The sequence below is a fragment of the Calypte anna genome, chromosome 23 (assembly GCF_003957555.1).
Source record: "Calypte anna isolate BGI_N300 chromosome 23, bCalAnn1_v1.p, whole genome shotgun sequence".
Classification (NCBI taxonomy): domain Eukaryota; kingdom Metazoa; phylum Chordata; class Aves; order Apodiformes; family Trochilidae; genus Calypte; species Calypte anna.
In genome coordinates, this window is record NC_044268.1 from 1,214,012 (window position 1) to 1,227,814 (window position 13,803).

General features: G+C 53.7%; 1 protein-coding gene across 2 annotated transcripts; it reads right to left on the reverse strand.

The window, feature by feature from the left end:
• Nucleotides 1-1,478: 1,478 nt before the first annotated feature.
• TMEM222 (transmembrane protein 222) lies at nt 1,479-11,296 on the reverse strand. Of its 2 annotated transcripts, none has more exons than XM_030464495.1 (6): nt 11,163-11,296; nt 6,920-7,004; nt 6,230-6,261; nt 5,400-5,496; nt 5,100-5,230; nt 1,479-4,295 (listed from the first exon to the last, which is right to left on the reverse strand). In XM_030464495.1, the coding sequence occupies exons 1-6, from the start codon at nt 11,279-11,281 to the stop codon at nt 4,208-4,210; spliced, it is 552 nt and encodes a 183-aa protein (XP_030320355.1). In that variant the 5' UTR covers nt 11,282-11,296; the 3' UTR covers nt 1,479-4,207. The 2 variants fall into 2 exon arrangements, with proteins under 2 accessions (XP_030320355.1, XP_030320354.1); XM_030464494.1 differs by having other exon boundaries at nt 1,479-2,271; nt 11,163-11,288.
• Between the last annotated feature and the right edge of the window lie 2,507 nt (nt 11,297-13,803).

Genomic DNA, 13,803 nt, shown 5'->3' on the forward strand with positions numbered 1-13,803 from the left:
GTGTTCCCCCCCCAGCACCACATCTCCAGGGCTTTGAATCCCCTCCAAGGATGGGGACTGCACCTGGGCCAGGTCCTGAGAACCCTTTCTGGTTCCAGCAGGTTGGGATGGATCCTGCCCCTCCACTTCCCAGCCTCCCAGCACCTTCCTGGGGCTGAGCTGAAGGGTGGGAGAGAGGAAGCTGAGGAGCAGGCCTGGCACAGCCCAGGTTCCTGCAGCCCCTGGGCACCCGACTGGGCCTATCTCAGCACATCCAGCCTGGCTGCTTCTCTATAATCCCCCCAAAAAATCAGGATCTGAGCAGTGCAGCTCAGCTGCCCACACTCCTCCTGCCAGATTCCCTGCACAAGTGGGTCAGGAAAATCCTGCCAGGCTTGGGAAGCAAGCTGGGACCCAAGGGGATGGTTCCAGCATCACTGGACTAAGGGGCAGAGCTCATTCCTGGAGGGTTCTGCATCCTCACCTTCTGCTCCAACACCAGGATAAACCCCTGGAAGGCTGCCTGACATCCCCCCCCCCCCCACCTCCCCAGATGCTGTTCTGTTTTTTTGGAGCTGTTGGTTTGGATGAAGGATCCAAGCAAGAGAGGATCCAGGTGGTGGTTTGTAAAATGGCTGTGCCCTGAAATCCCCCAGCTTTGTGCACAGCCTCATTTTAAGGCTGATCTCCTTCCTTCCCCCCCCCGGCAGAGCTTTGGCCTCTGGCTGTCAGATGGAAAGGAAAAAAAAAATCATCTGCTGCATTAGCAATGTGGACAGCAAACCCAGGCTCCCAGTTCAGGCAGTGGTATCCTGCTGGGAGAGGGGAAAAGGAGGCTCCCTGCAGCCCCCTCTGCTCTCTGCAGCTCCTGGCAGCCCATTCCCCCCCCTCCCCAGCTCTGTCCCTGACAGCTTGCAGAGAAATAGAAAAAAAAAAAATGCAGGGAAATGATCAGCCCCAGCAGGAGAAAGGAGCTGGGAGGCCAATGTCTCCAAGAAAATGAAGATGTGGAAGCCTTCAGGGAAGGGGAAGATACTCCCAGCTGAAGGAAATCAACATGCAAGAAGAGCTTCATCTTCTGCCAAATCCTCCTCCTCCTCTTCCCCCAGAACATTCCACTCCCCCCCTGCCCCGGGCCAGGCAGAGGCTCAGGGATCAGCAAAGGGCAAGAGCAGGCAGAGCCCTTTCTCCTCCCAAACAAAGCCCCTCAGGCTGGTCTCTGGCTTGGAGACCCAGCATTAAAGCTCACAGACACTTCCCATGCTCTGCTAAGTGGGTTCCTCCAGCCCCCAAACCCCTCTTCCCAACCAGAGGTCTGAAAACAAGGGGGTGAGGTTTGGTTCAGAGCTGGAAAAAAGGGCAAAATTCAGAAAGCAAAAGGCAAAATTCAGAAATCCAGGTCCTGCCTTGGGGCAGGATGGGGGCCAGGGCTTTTCCCCAGGGAATACCAACCTCATTTCTAGCTGGAAGGAGCAAAGAGTCTGGACTCGAGATGCAGCACTTGGTGACATCCACAGAAATAAGTTTATTTCCCCTACCATCAGGATTATGAAACCACAGAAGCAGAGTTGAAGTATTTACAAAGTAATTCGGCGCCCCACAGAGCTCAGGAGAACAAAGGAGGAAAGGAAGAGGGGATGGAGGGCTCAGAGAGCAACAACCACAGAGCCCTGCAGCAAAGGGGAAAGGAGGGAGGGGGGGGTAAAACCAGCACCTGGGAGGTGAAGGACACAGGGAAGCTTTAACATGGATGGGGGCACTGGGAAAAAGCCAGCAGAGAGATGAAGGAAGCTGCAAGGAGAGGAAATTCCTCCCATTCACCCCTTCCCCCACCTCCCAAAGCCAGGGGTCCGTGGCTGGAAGGGGGTGTTCAGCTGGGATTGGGGTGAAACTCTGCCCTCCCTCCCCAGCCAGCACCCCCACCACCTGCAGGGCACATTCACTGCTCCAGAAGTCTCCATTTGAACCCCAGATCTGGTGAAAAAACAAACAACCAAAGCTTTAGGAGCAGGAGGAGGATTTCCCCGGGGGGGGGGGAAATGGCACTCAACAGGGTTTTTACAAGTCCCAGGAGCAGGCAGTGTGACCAGCAGCCCTGCTCCTGGCTTCCCCCACCAACTCCAAGCCTGAGCTTTGGCAACACGTGTACAGATAAATCCATAAAACACTGACCCGAGGTGTGAGACAGCCCCAAGAAGTCTCAAAGTTATTGCTACTGCAGAAGAAGGGTTTGGCTGAAGCCCCAGGGCCAACGACTCCGAGTGCATCTTTGGCAACACTGAGAAATCCTCCCTGCAATCAAAACCAGGCAAAGGACTCATCTCTCCTGCTCCTCTGGCTCATCCCAGGGCAGGGCAGGCAGTGAGCAGACACCATCCTTTCATCCTAAGGTTCTCTTTGATCAAGATCTTGGCTTTCTGAGCAGCCCCCAGGCCCAGCACCCTCCACCAGCCTGGAAATGTCTGCACCCAGCAGACACCAACAAATATTTCAGTTCCAAGCAGATGGGGAAGGGCTCTGCACACCTCCAGCTACCCCCAGAAACCAGCACCAGAGAGACAACTGCATGCCCAGGGAGAAGGGAGAAGGTTTCAGGGGTTCTTTAAAAGCCACTGAGGAAAAAGGAGGAAAAGGCAGAAATTGAGATGTCCAAGAGAAGTCCTCAACCCAAGGGGTGGAAGCAGCTGAGGCACATGGGGAGGGATTTGAGGGCCAAGAGGGTCAGTGGCCTCCACTGTCAGAGGAAGCCCCAGGGCTGGCAGGCAGTGGAGAAGCTTTCCTGCTGGCCAGGGGCACTCTTGGAGGTTGGAATCCATCAGGTCGTGGAGCAAAGAGCTGAACTTCCCAGGCACAGATGGAAAAGCTGTTTCTCCTGCCTCTGCAGTCAGAGGGGATCTGCTTAACAGCACACAACCCTTCAACCACACTTCTGTGTAAAAGCAGCATCTGCAGGCCAGAGCCTCCACCCTGGACCTCTCACCTTGGAGGAGGCTCTGGGTTCCATCCAAATTCACTGCTCACCAACAGCCTCCCCCCTGCTACCCAACCCAGGGCTCAGAAAGGGCTCCCAGCCTCCCAGTGCTGCCAGACCAGCATTTCTCACATCAAAGCCACTCCTGCAAAGCACTTTTACCCCAGGTGTGCTCTTCAAAGCAAGCTGAGGAAAGAAACAGACCTTCTTGTTCACCATCCTGGAACCAGCCACAAGAAAGCCAGAGCCTCAGTGTGCTGCTGCAAAGCCCAGCCAGATCAGGGATGCTTTCCAGTCCCTTCACCTTTTCTTTTCATCTCTGATGGTCCTTACCAAGCTCAGGTCTCAGGGGCTGCTCTCACAGATGCTTTCAAACCCAACACTCAGCTTTCTGCCCCAGAAACACAGACCTGCCACCTCTGCAGGCTCAGGTCTGCTGCAACACACAAAGAAGGAGGGATCAAAGGGAAGTTTAAGTGGCTCTTGAGAAGCGTAACGACAATTTCAGATATTCAGAGCAGGAGGAGAAGCAGGGAAAGCTGCATTTTATCTGGCACGAGCTAAAAGAGACTCAGCAGTAGACTCCCAACTCTACAACAGGAGATTGAAAGCTGTACCCAAGCCAGCTGATTGACTTTCCTGCCTTTCTGGGCTCACCAGCAGGACCAGATGACTTTGCCCTGCTGCAGAGCGTTCCTCAGAGGAGTGTCCTGTCACCAACACCTCCCTGGCACTGCTGGGGACATCATCAGGGAGTGCTGTGGCACCCTCCATCCCCTGGAGGAACCCCACGCCTCCACTTCAAAACGTGTGCAATGGGAGAGTCGTGCAGCAAGGGGACAGCAGCTCCTCCTTGGAGACTCAGGAAAGCAGAAGAAGCCTCTGATGAAGCCTGCAGAAGAAACCAGGTGGATCAGAGAGAACCTTCCCAGGTGGATCTGCTCCTGGTCCTGAGCCCAGGGTTTCCTTGGCACTGAAAGGAAAGGTGCCCACCCCTCTCCTTTCCTGACTGTGTTTTTCTACCTACTGAATTGCAGAAAGGGAGAGAGCAAGAGGCTTTGGGGAGCCCTGCCAGGGGGAGACACCACCGACAGAACACAAACAGGAGGAGAAAAAGCCAGTTCCAGGAAATAAAGATGAGCTGTTACAATGCAGTGGAGTTGCCACCTTCCCCTGAAAACGCCTCCCAGAGTTCCATGCCTCCACCTTGCTGGATCAGCCACAGTTTCATCCTTCATGGGGAGCTCAGAGCTGCCATCACCGCAGGTGCAGCGTCAGCACGACGGTCACGATCACCCCCAAGAAGAGGACAAAGGGAAGCCAGGTCTTCACAAACCCCCCTACACTGCAAGGTGGAAAAAAAGGGAGAGGGTTCAAATGTAGGGAATCAGCAGAGAAAGATAAAAGGGATGGAGAAGGATGTGAGAAGAACTGGAGAAATCAGAGGGAGGCAGACGCCCTTCTGACTTTCTTATCCGTTGCACGTCACATCCTGGAGGTTCAGGGTTAAAAACTGAGACTAAATCAGGTCCAGAAATCACTTTATCATCATCAACAGGGCTGCAGTCTCCTTCCAGCTTAAATACAGGTCAAAGATGAACACATTTCATACCTGCACAGACTGTAGACCACACAAACTGAAAGCCCATTACAGCAGCCCTCATTATCCAGACTGCTGAGGTATTTTATCACAGCAGCAGGGACCACACTTCCCTAAAAGCTGAGAGAAAAGCTCCTCCAGAAGAGGGAAGACCCAACAGGAAGTGGAGCAACTCAAAACCAGTCTTTGCACAATGTCCTCTCCAGGCACAAGGACCTGAAATGGAGATTAAGTGCCCTTCCTAGCAAGCAAAGCTCAGGGCTTCCCTCTCCACTCCAGTTGGAAGCTCCCCACCAGCTGGAAATCTGACCAGTTTTTATGTCAACAACATCCAAGAGAGGGAAGAGAAATCCCTGGAGAGAAGCCACCCCGTGACCTTATGTTCTGACCTAACCCAACCAAAACAAAACAGAGTGAGCTTTGCTTTAGGAAGAATTCCCCAAATTCCAGGCACCCTGAATTAGCTGCTGGATGCAGTATTTTGGGGAGCGGCACCCAGTGCAACCCATGCAAGCCTCCCTGCTGAATCCAGCCTGCTCCTTAGCTCACCTGACATACTTCCCATACAGGAGTGAGAAGAAGCAGAGCTTCACCATGTTCCAGGAGGTGCTGTTGTCATATCTCATCAGATTTAAGGCCAGGGCCACGTGGGAGTGGCAGTTATCACAGCAAAGGTTGTGCTGGAACAGGGGGAAAAATAAAAAACAAACAAAAAAAAGCATGGGGTTAGCAATCCTGAGAGTCCCCAGCTCTGCACCCTGTGCTGGTGCTGAGCCTCAGATCCCACTTGGGGCAGCAAGGACCCAAAAGCTGAGGAGATGGTGCTGGGGGGCAGGGTGGGGGCTGTACCATGCGGTGCTTGTACTCCTCTGAGGCATCGTGCACAGCTGTGTCCCAAGCATTGGGACCTGTGGAGTAAACTTTGTTGGGATCCAGCTTCCAGTACCTAAAAGGATGAGGAAAGAATGAATTAGAGGATTCTCAGGGTGGGAAGGGAGCTCTAGAGATCACCTAGTCCAGCTCTCCCAGCAGATCCCTTGGTGTGGCTGCTGCACATCTACAACCTCTTGCTCTTTCCCAACAAGGTGCTTAAAGGACCTGGAGAAATCCACCACCTGGAGCCACCAGCATGTGCTGCACAGAGGAGCAGAAACCACTGCTCAGCACCCCAGAGACACTGCAGCCCTCAGGGGCACTGCCAAAACCTTCAACTGCTTTCAGGGCCCATGACACAAAACCTTCAGGCCATTCAAGTTGTAAACCTGAGCTGGCAGACACACAAAACTCTCTTCCTCCTCCTCCTCCTCCTCCTCCTCCCCCCCTGGAAAATAATTAACAGGATGGGAGTGATGACAGGTTGTTAGCACAGCACAAGCAGTATTTACTCAGAGTGCTTGCTGTTAACATTATCCTAAAGTGTTTTAGTCTTTTTTTTCTTTATTTTTTTAATAAAGGCTCCACACAGCTCTGGTTATTAATACCATTATGGTGCTGTCACGCTTCTAAAAAGATTTAATTTAATGTGGTTTCTTGAAAAGCAGAGGCCCAGTAGCCACCCACTTGAATGAGGGCATCAGAACAATGAGGAAAAGCAATAACTCAGCACATCTGTCTCCAGGAATTCAAGGACAGCTGCAGGTCAGTTGGTCAGTTGAAGAAAAACTAACAAGAGCACTTACTTCACTGGCTTCCCAAATGCCATGTTGTCTTCCTACAAAAAAGGAAAGACATCTCAGGAGGATAACCCCACGGAATATTCATGGCTGGAAGGCCTCACAGCCTGCCATGGCTTTGTGATCAAACTGCCCCAGCAGTCTCCAGACAGCAATCCTCTTTGTGTGTCTGGATTTAGGTTTCAATGAGCTTCCTGCTCCTCTCCTGGGCAGGAATATATTTATCCATGTGACACCAGCAAGCTGTAGGGTGTATGCACCTTGTTCCCTGTTTCTGGGGTGCTTTCCCACTGCCACTGTTCATACTTGGTTAATTCTAAGTTGTCAGTGTCCAACTCTATTAAAAGGATCAATTATCCCAACATAAAACTTCCTTACTCCTACAGCAGTGTAGGAGACTGCCACATACCTGACACACTGAGGAAGCTGGAAAGCAGCTTCTGTACCCAGAATTAAGATGATTTAGGTCTAAAATTCTCAATTAAGAGCCTGTCCTACACAACTGTTTCCTTTCTGCTCCCCAAACCACATTAGCCACCATCACATCCCCCCAGAGACCTTCTGTGACACCTGAGCCATGACCTGGCTGAACTTGGAGCTGCAAAAACCAGGAGGTGGCTCCCAAATCCCCAAGGAAGGTGGGATGCAGACCAAGCACAGGTTCTACTGAACCAACTGGACCCATCAGCTACTTACTGAGACAAAATAGGGCCCTGCAAAGTCCCTGATGACTCCAGTGGAGGTGCAGATGCCCATGTGGCCAATGATGGGGAAAAGCCATCTGTGGAGGCAAGAAGCAAAGTGTCAGGCTGAGACATTTGTCCCCTCCCCCTGTGATGGCATCGGGTGGGTGTAAACTGCTGGCAGGGGATAAAGAGGCCCAGGGAATGTGGGCTGGGAAGCTGAGGTGAGGCCAAGGCAGGCAGAGCCAGGCACAGGGGCAGTCAGAGGGAAAAACTAAAAGGAAAACAAGGATTTCCCAAAGCTCTGCTGATGAACAGGTCTAGAGTCAGCTCGTTTTGGGGGGGAAATGCAGCTGTGAAGCATTGTCCCATGAGTTGGGAACCCAGAGTTGACAAGAACAGATGAGATGACCAAGGTGTGTGACAGGATGGGTTGATCATCACCTGCCCCAAGGGTACAGTGACAAAAAGCAGCTTCCAGAGACACTTCTCATCAATAACAACGTGCCAGTGCTATGGCATCAGGTGTGCCCCAGAGTGCTTGGTGGCACTCTGGTCACCTCCTGAAGTTTAATTCAAGCCAACAGTAGATCATAGAATCATAGAATCATAGAATCCTTGGGGTTAGAAGGGACCTCGAAAGATCATCTAGTCCAACCCCCCCTGCCAGAACAGGGCCACCTAGAGTACATCACATAGGAACGTGTCCAGGCGGGTTTTGAATGTCTCCAGTGAAGGAGACTCCACGACCCCCCTGGGCAGCCTGTTCCAGGGCTCTGTCACCCTTACAGGAAAAAAAGTTTTTCGAATATTCAACTTGAACCTCCTGTGCTCCAATTTACACCCATTACCCCTTGTCCTATCACTGGTCACCACTGAGAAGAGCCTAACTCCATCTCCCTGACACTCACCCCTTACATATTTGAACACATTGATGAGGTCACCCCTCAGTCTCCTTTTCTCCAAACTAAAGAGACCCAGCTCCCTCAGCCTTTCCTCATAAGGGAGATGTTCCACTCCCTTCATCATCTTAGTAGCTCTGCGCTGGACTCTTTCAAGCACTTCCCTGTCCTTCTTGAACTGAGGGGCCCAGAACTGGACACAATACTCCAGGTGCGGCCTCACCAATGCAGAATAGAGGGGGAGGAGAACCTCTCTTGACCTACTAACCACACCCTTTCTAATGCACCCCAGGATGCCATTGGCCTTCTTGGCCACAAGGGCACATTGCTGGCTCATGGTCATCCTCTTGTCTACCAGGACCCCCAGGTCTCTATCACCTACACTGCTCTCCAGCAGGTCAGCCCCCAACCTATACTGGGCCATCGTGTTGTTCTTCCCCAAATGCAAAACTCTACACTTCCCCTTGTTGAACTTCATCATGTTTCTCCCTGCCCAACTCTCCAGCCTGTCTAAGTCTCTCTGAATGGCAGCACAGCCTTCTGGTGTGTCAGCCACTCCTCCCAGCTTAGTGTCATCAGCAAACTTGCTGAGGGTACATTCTATACCCTCATCCAAGTCGTTGATGAAGATATTGAACAACACCGGTCCCAGTACCGACCCCTGAGGGACTCCACTGGTCACACACCTCCAACCAGATTCTGCCCCATTGACTACAACTCTCTGACTCCTTCCTTTCAACCAGTTCCTGATCCACCTCACTACCTGATCACCAAACCCATACTTGGTCAACTTATCTACAAGGATACTGTGAGAGCAGAGGATGAGGAGATGAGCAGATGAGGAGAGCAGAGAGCCAACAACATGGACAAATCCCCCACAGTACCCACAGTGGTGCTCCTGTAAAGTGAGTTTGTTCTGGGAACTGAGACCAGCTCCCAGTCTTAACCAGTGATCATTTTCTGAACCAATCAGACCCACTGAGGCACACAGCACCTGAAATCAGGATTTCTGAGTGAGAAGCAGCAGGACCCTGGAGATGTGCAGTGCAGACACCCCTGGGCAGGGCAGGGCAGGGCAGGGGGAGCCCTGGTGCCCCAGAACAATTTCATTTGTGGTATCCCAGTGAACTGGTTTGAGCTGGGAGATGGCTTTGCACTTCAACACCTGAGAATGAGCTCCCCCTGCACATCTTCCCAGCTCTTCCCAGCACCCCAAAGAGAAAAGGAGTGATCCCAGGTTTTCCAAGCCCTTCTCCTCCCTGCTGGCTCTTCCAGGATCTACATCCCAACCCCTCTTCTCCCCATCTCCCCTCAGAATCAGCCTCACTCCCAGCTCTCTCCCACACCCTCAGCTCCTCAGCCCTCCCTGCACTCAGTGACTGAAATATTTCAGCAGAGCTCCCAGGGATGCTCACCAGAAAGAGATTCACAGGTCCTGAGAGGTTTTAAGAGAACCTAAAACTCTCCAAAAACCCACAAAAGGGACCAAAATGTCAAGACAAAAGAAGTCCCACTCACTGACAAAGTTACAAACAGTGCAGAGCTCCTGTGGAGCTCACAACCCTTTGGCTCTGCAAAATCTGATGCTCTGAGCTTGCTCTTCCCCCCCCTGTCTGCTCCTGTCTGGTGAGATGCAGAGCAGCAGCCAGAGTTTGGCTCTCTGAACAATAATTTATACAAATATATACATTTATGAATAGAAAAGAGTCCCAGCATTGCCACCTTCAAAGGTCTGGACACTTCTTTTATATATTTTTTTTTTTTAATTATTATTATTCTCCTTTCAGCTTTCAAGCCCCCCAGCTGATGAAAGGGGAAGGGGACAAAGCAAGAGCTCTTCCTGCACCTCAGAGGTGCCAAATGATGACACCAAAATTTTCTGCTGCAAAATAAAACCAGAAAAAAGAGGCAAGTGCTGACTGGGAAACAAACCCACCCCTGGGTGTCCTGTGGCTCTGGATAATCCCTTCATCCATCCCAGCAGGAGGTTCAAAGCTTTGAAAAATCAGGAAAAGGAGGAAGGGGGGAATTTTAAGCCCTCAGAAAAGAGAGAAATAAAACCCCAAAGGTTTTTTTTTGTTTGGGAGGCAGCAAGAGGGAAGTGGCAGCTTCTGCTCCCTGAGGAATTCAGGAGCCATTCCCAATCCCAGGAGGGACAAACCACAGCTTCCAGCTGACTGGGGCTCAGCAAACACCTGATGGAACAGGAGAGGAATAAACCCAAACCCCGAGGGATGTGCCCGGGCTCCTCCCTCCTTTCCCTAAACCACGTTTTGCTGCTTCTCCTTTTCCCACGGCAGGAGCAGAATCCAAAGTTTTCCTTGAGCTTTCCCAGAGTTTTCTGGCTGGGAAAACAAATCGACTTGGAGCTCATTAACAGGGAAGCTCCGAGGTTTTCCTGGAGGCCCCCAGGGGGTCCCGCAGCCCCTTGGCTCCTCCAGGATCAAAGGATTTCCTGGCATTCCCTGGATCCCATCCCCCGTGGGGCTTTAACCCACGCACACCCCGGCTGCGGGGATGGGAGAGTCCTGCACCGGGATCCAAGGAGCATGAGCACCCCAAAGAAACTCTGAGCACCCTGGGAGCACCCCAAAACAGCCTTGAGCACCCCTGGAAACAACCTGAACACCCTGGGAAGAACCTGAGCACCCCAAAGAGAGCCTGAGAACCTCAAAACAGCCCTGAGCACCCCAAAACAGCCCTGAGCAGCCCAGGAAGAGCCTAAGCACCCCAAAGAAAACTTGAGCACCCCAAAGCAGGCCCGAGCACCCCTGGGAAGAGCCTGAGGACCCCAAAGAAACACTGAGAACCCCAAAACAGCCCTGAGCACCCCAAAACAGCCCTGAGCACCCCAAAACAGCCCTGAGCAGCCCGGGAAGAGCCTAAGCACCCCAAAGAAACCCTGAGCACACCAAAGAAAGGCCGAGCACCCCTGGGAAGAGCCTGAGCACCCCAAAACAGCCCTGAGAACCCCAGGAGGAGCCTGAGCACCCCAAAGCAAGCTCAAGCACCCCAGGGAAGAGCCTGAGAAATCCGAGAGGAGCCTGAGCACCCCAAAGAGAGCCCCAGGACCCCAGGAAAGAGCCCGAGCACCCCAAAGAAACCCTGAGCACCCCAAAGCAGGCCCGAGCACCCCTGGGTGGAGCCTGAGCACCCTAAAACAGCCCTGAGCACCCCGGGGAGGATCCCGATCACCCCGAACAGAGGAGGCGGGCAGTCCCCCCGGTCTGTCAGCCCCTGAGCGGGCCGGGCTCTCCGCCAGCTCCCCAAGGAGCACCCCAGGAGTCCTGGGCCCGGGTTCTGTGCCGGTACCGGGTCCGTCTCGCAGGCCCCGTGCCCGCCGCCCGCACTCACGTCAGGACGGGGATCGGGGTCCAGACCACGCAGTACGGGAAGCGGCCCCGCTCGGTGTCCAGCCCGGACCCGCCGCCGCCGCCATTGAACTGCTTCATCTTCGCCTCCGCTTCCGCCATCACCGGGGGCTGACCCCGCCCCCCCGCCCCGACACCGCTGCGTCACTTCCTGGAGACCGCTGCCCACTTCCGGGCACAGCCGGTAACCAGGAAGTGGCAGCGGGCGGGCACCCCCCGGCCTGACCCCGGGCCCAGAGCCCTTTCTTTAGGCCCTGAATTCCCTTCCTCCGGGCTCGGAACCCCCTCCCCAGACCCAGAACCTGCTCCCTCGACTCAGAGCCCCCTCTCCGGGCCCAGAACCCCTTTATCCGGGGCCCAAAACCCCCTCCCCAGACCCAGAGCTCCCCCCCTAGGCCCAGAACCCCCTTCCCAGGCCCAGAATTCCCTTCCTCCGGGTCCGAAACTCTCTACCCAGACCCAGAACCCCTGACTCAGAGCTCCTTCCCTGGGCCCAGTACCCCCTTCTCCGGAGCCCAGAACCCCCTCCCCAGACCCAGAACTCCTTCCCCAGGCCCAGAACCCCCTTTCCCCAAGCTCCAAATCCCTTCCCCAGACACAGAACCCCCTCCTCAGGCCCAGACCCCCCCTTATCCCAGGCCCAGAACCTTCATCCCCAACCCCAGAACTCCCTCCCTGGGCCCTCCCTGGTGTGGGGCTGGGGGATTCTGGGCTGGAAAGGCCCCAGAGCCCCCCCTGAGCCCCAGTGCTGCCTGAGGAAGCCTTGAGAGCTTCACTTGGTGCTTCTCCCCCAGCCCCTCAGCTCCTGCTCTGGTGCAGAAGAGCCCTGGGGGTGTTTCATAGATGGAGGAGAAGCTCCTGGGAGTTGGTTCCTTCACCTCCCTCGTGAAAATCTCTCCCAGGAACCTCGTCTGCCAACTCCTCCTTTCCCAAGCCAGGAATCTGGATCATCCCCAGGGAGCAACAGAAGAACTCGGGAATCAGCCTGAGGGTGCTGGGGGAGAGGAGGAGGTGGAGGTGCTGCCCAGCACAGCATTCACAAACAGAGAACTGGATTAGAAAAATAACCTTTATTAGGAAGTTTCATTCAAACTACAACGAGAAAGCTGAAGAAGAAAGATTTTTATTCCAGATTTCACCCCACCCTCAGCCAAACACAGAGGGACAACTCACAGGGTGAGTGGGAAGGACGAGGAGGATGATGCTGGCCCCAGCACAGGGATGTTCTACCCAGTGTCCTGGTTGCCTCCTTTTAGTGCTTTCCTTGGAAACTGCTCAGTTTCCTCCTCCCTGGGGTCCCTGGGGTGCTTGGGCTTGCTTTGGGGTGCTCAGGCTCCTCCTGGAGTTCTCAGTGTTTCTTTGGGGTGCTCAGGCTCCTCATGAAGACCTGAGCTCTCCAGCAGAGTTTGTGGTGTCACAGAGCACAGTGCCACGGGGTTTTGTTAAGAAAACAATCTTGGCTTCTTCCAAGGTTGGGTTCCTCCTCCCTTGGAGCTCCCAAGCTCACAGGAGGTGCTGAGTTTTGTTATTAACAACCCCTGTTCATCACCAGAGCAACATTCCCAAAGACATCACAAAACTTCCAACTTCCCCAACCCAGCCCCACTTTTTAACTGAATTTTTTCTCCTTCCCCAAAGACTCAGCTCAACTTCAATGCCTTCTGCTTCCCAACACCCAACTGGTTCCATCATGACCCCCAGCACAGCCTTCCCCATCCCTCAGTGCTCCGGGGACACAACAGCACTCCCAGTGAGGAAGTTAACATACCTGAAAGGAGGTTGGAGCCAGGGGGGGGGTTGGGCTCTTTTCCCAGGCAACTCTCAGCAAGACAAGAGGGCAGGGTCTCAAGTTGTGCCAGGGGAAGTTTAGGTTGGAGATGAGAAAGAATTTCTTTCTGGAGAGGGTGATCAGGCATTGGAATGGGCTGCCCAGGGAAGTAGTGGATTCTCCGTGTCTGGAGATCTTTCCAAAGAGCCTGGATGTGGCACTGAGTGCCATGGGCTGGGAACTGCAGCAGGAGTGGATCAAGGGTTGGACTTGATGATCTCTGAGGTCCCTTCCAACCCAGCCAGTTCTATGATTCTATGATCCTGTGATTCTATGAACCTTTGTGAAGCTTCCATCTTGGGTAGCTTGGAAGCTTCCCCAGCAGAGGGGACCCCACTTTGGAGTGGGGGGAATGGCAGGAGGAAGCCCTGGCTCGCAGGGCAGTGAGGAGCTGGCCCTTGGCACACACAAACTTCTCTGGAATGCCCCACAACTCCCTTACTCAGGAGCTGCTGACATTTCCTTGCCTCTACCCAGCCCTCAGGAGCTCATCTGACATCCCACCCCATTTCCTAGTCTAGGAATCCTGCTTTGGGACAGCCCCTCTGAGCCATCTGGATGGCAGCAGGACCATCCAGCAATGTTTTCAGGACAAGAGTTAATCAGGAAGACCTTCAAGAAGAAGCTTCTTGATCAAGAAGATCAAGACCCCACTCCTCAGGCTCTGATGGGGAGGGATTCCAAAAGCCAGGAAAGAGACCCTGGAGAGAGCAAAGCCAGACCTGATGCTTTGGTTTTCCAACAAATCCTTTCCTGGTTTGGCCCTTGGGATGGGAGATGCAGACAAAGGTTGGAT

Excerpts from the sequence above, each read along its gene's own strand:
- TMEM222 (XM_030464494.1), bottom strand. The coding sequence starts at position 11,281 with ATGGCGGAAGCGGAGGCGAAGATGAAGCAGTTCAATGGCGGCGGCGGC. Across the intron at positions 6,262-6,919 it reads CAGGGCCCTATTTTGTCTCA|GAAGACAACATGGCATTTGG; the intron begins GTAAGTAGCTGA and ends CCTTTTTTGTAG. Across the intron at positions 5,497-6,229 it reads GCATTTGGGAAGCCAGTGAA|GTACTGGAAGCTGGATCCCA; the intron begins GTAAGTGCTCTT and ends TCATCCTTTTAG.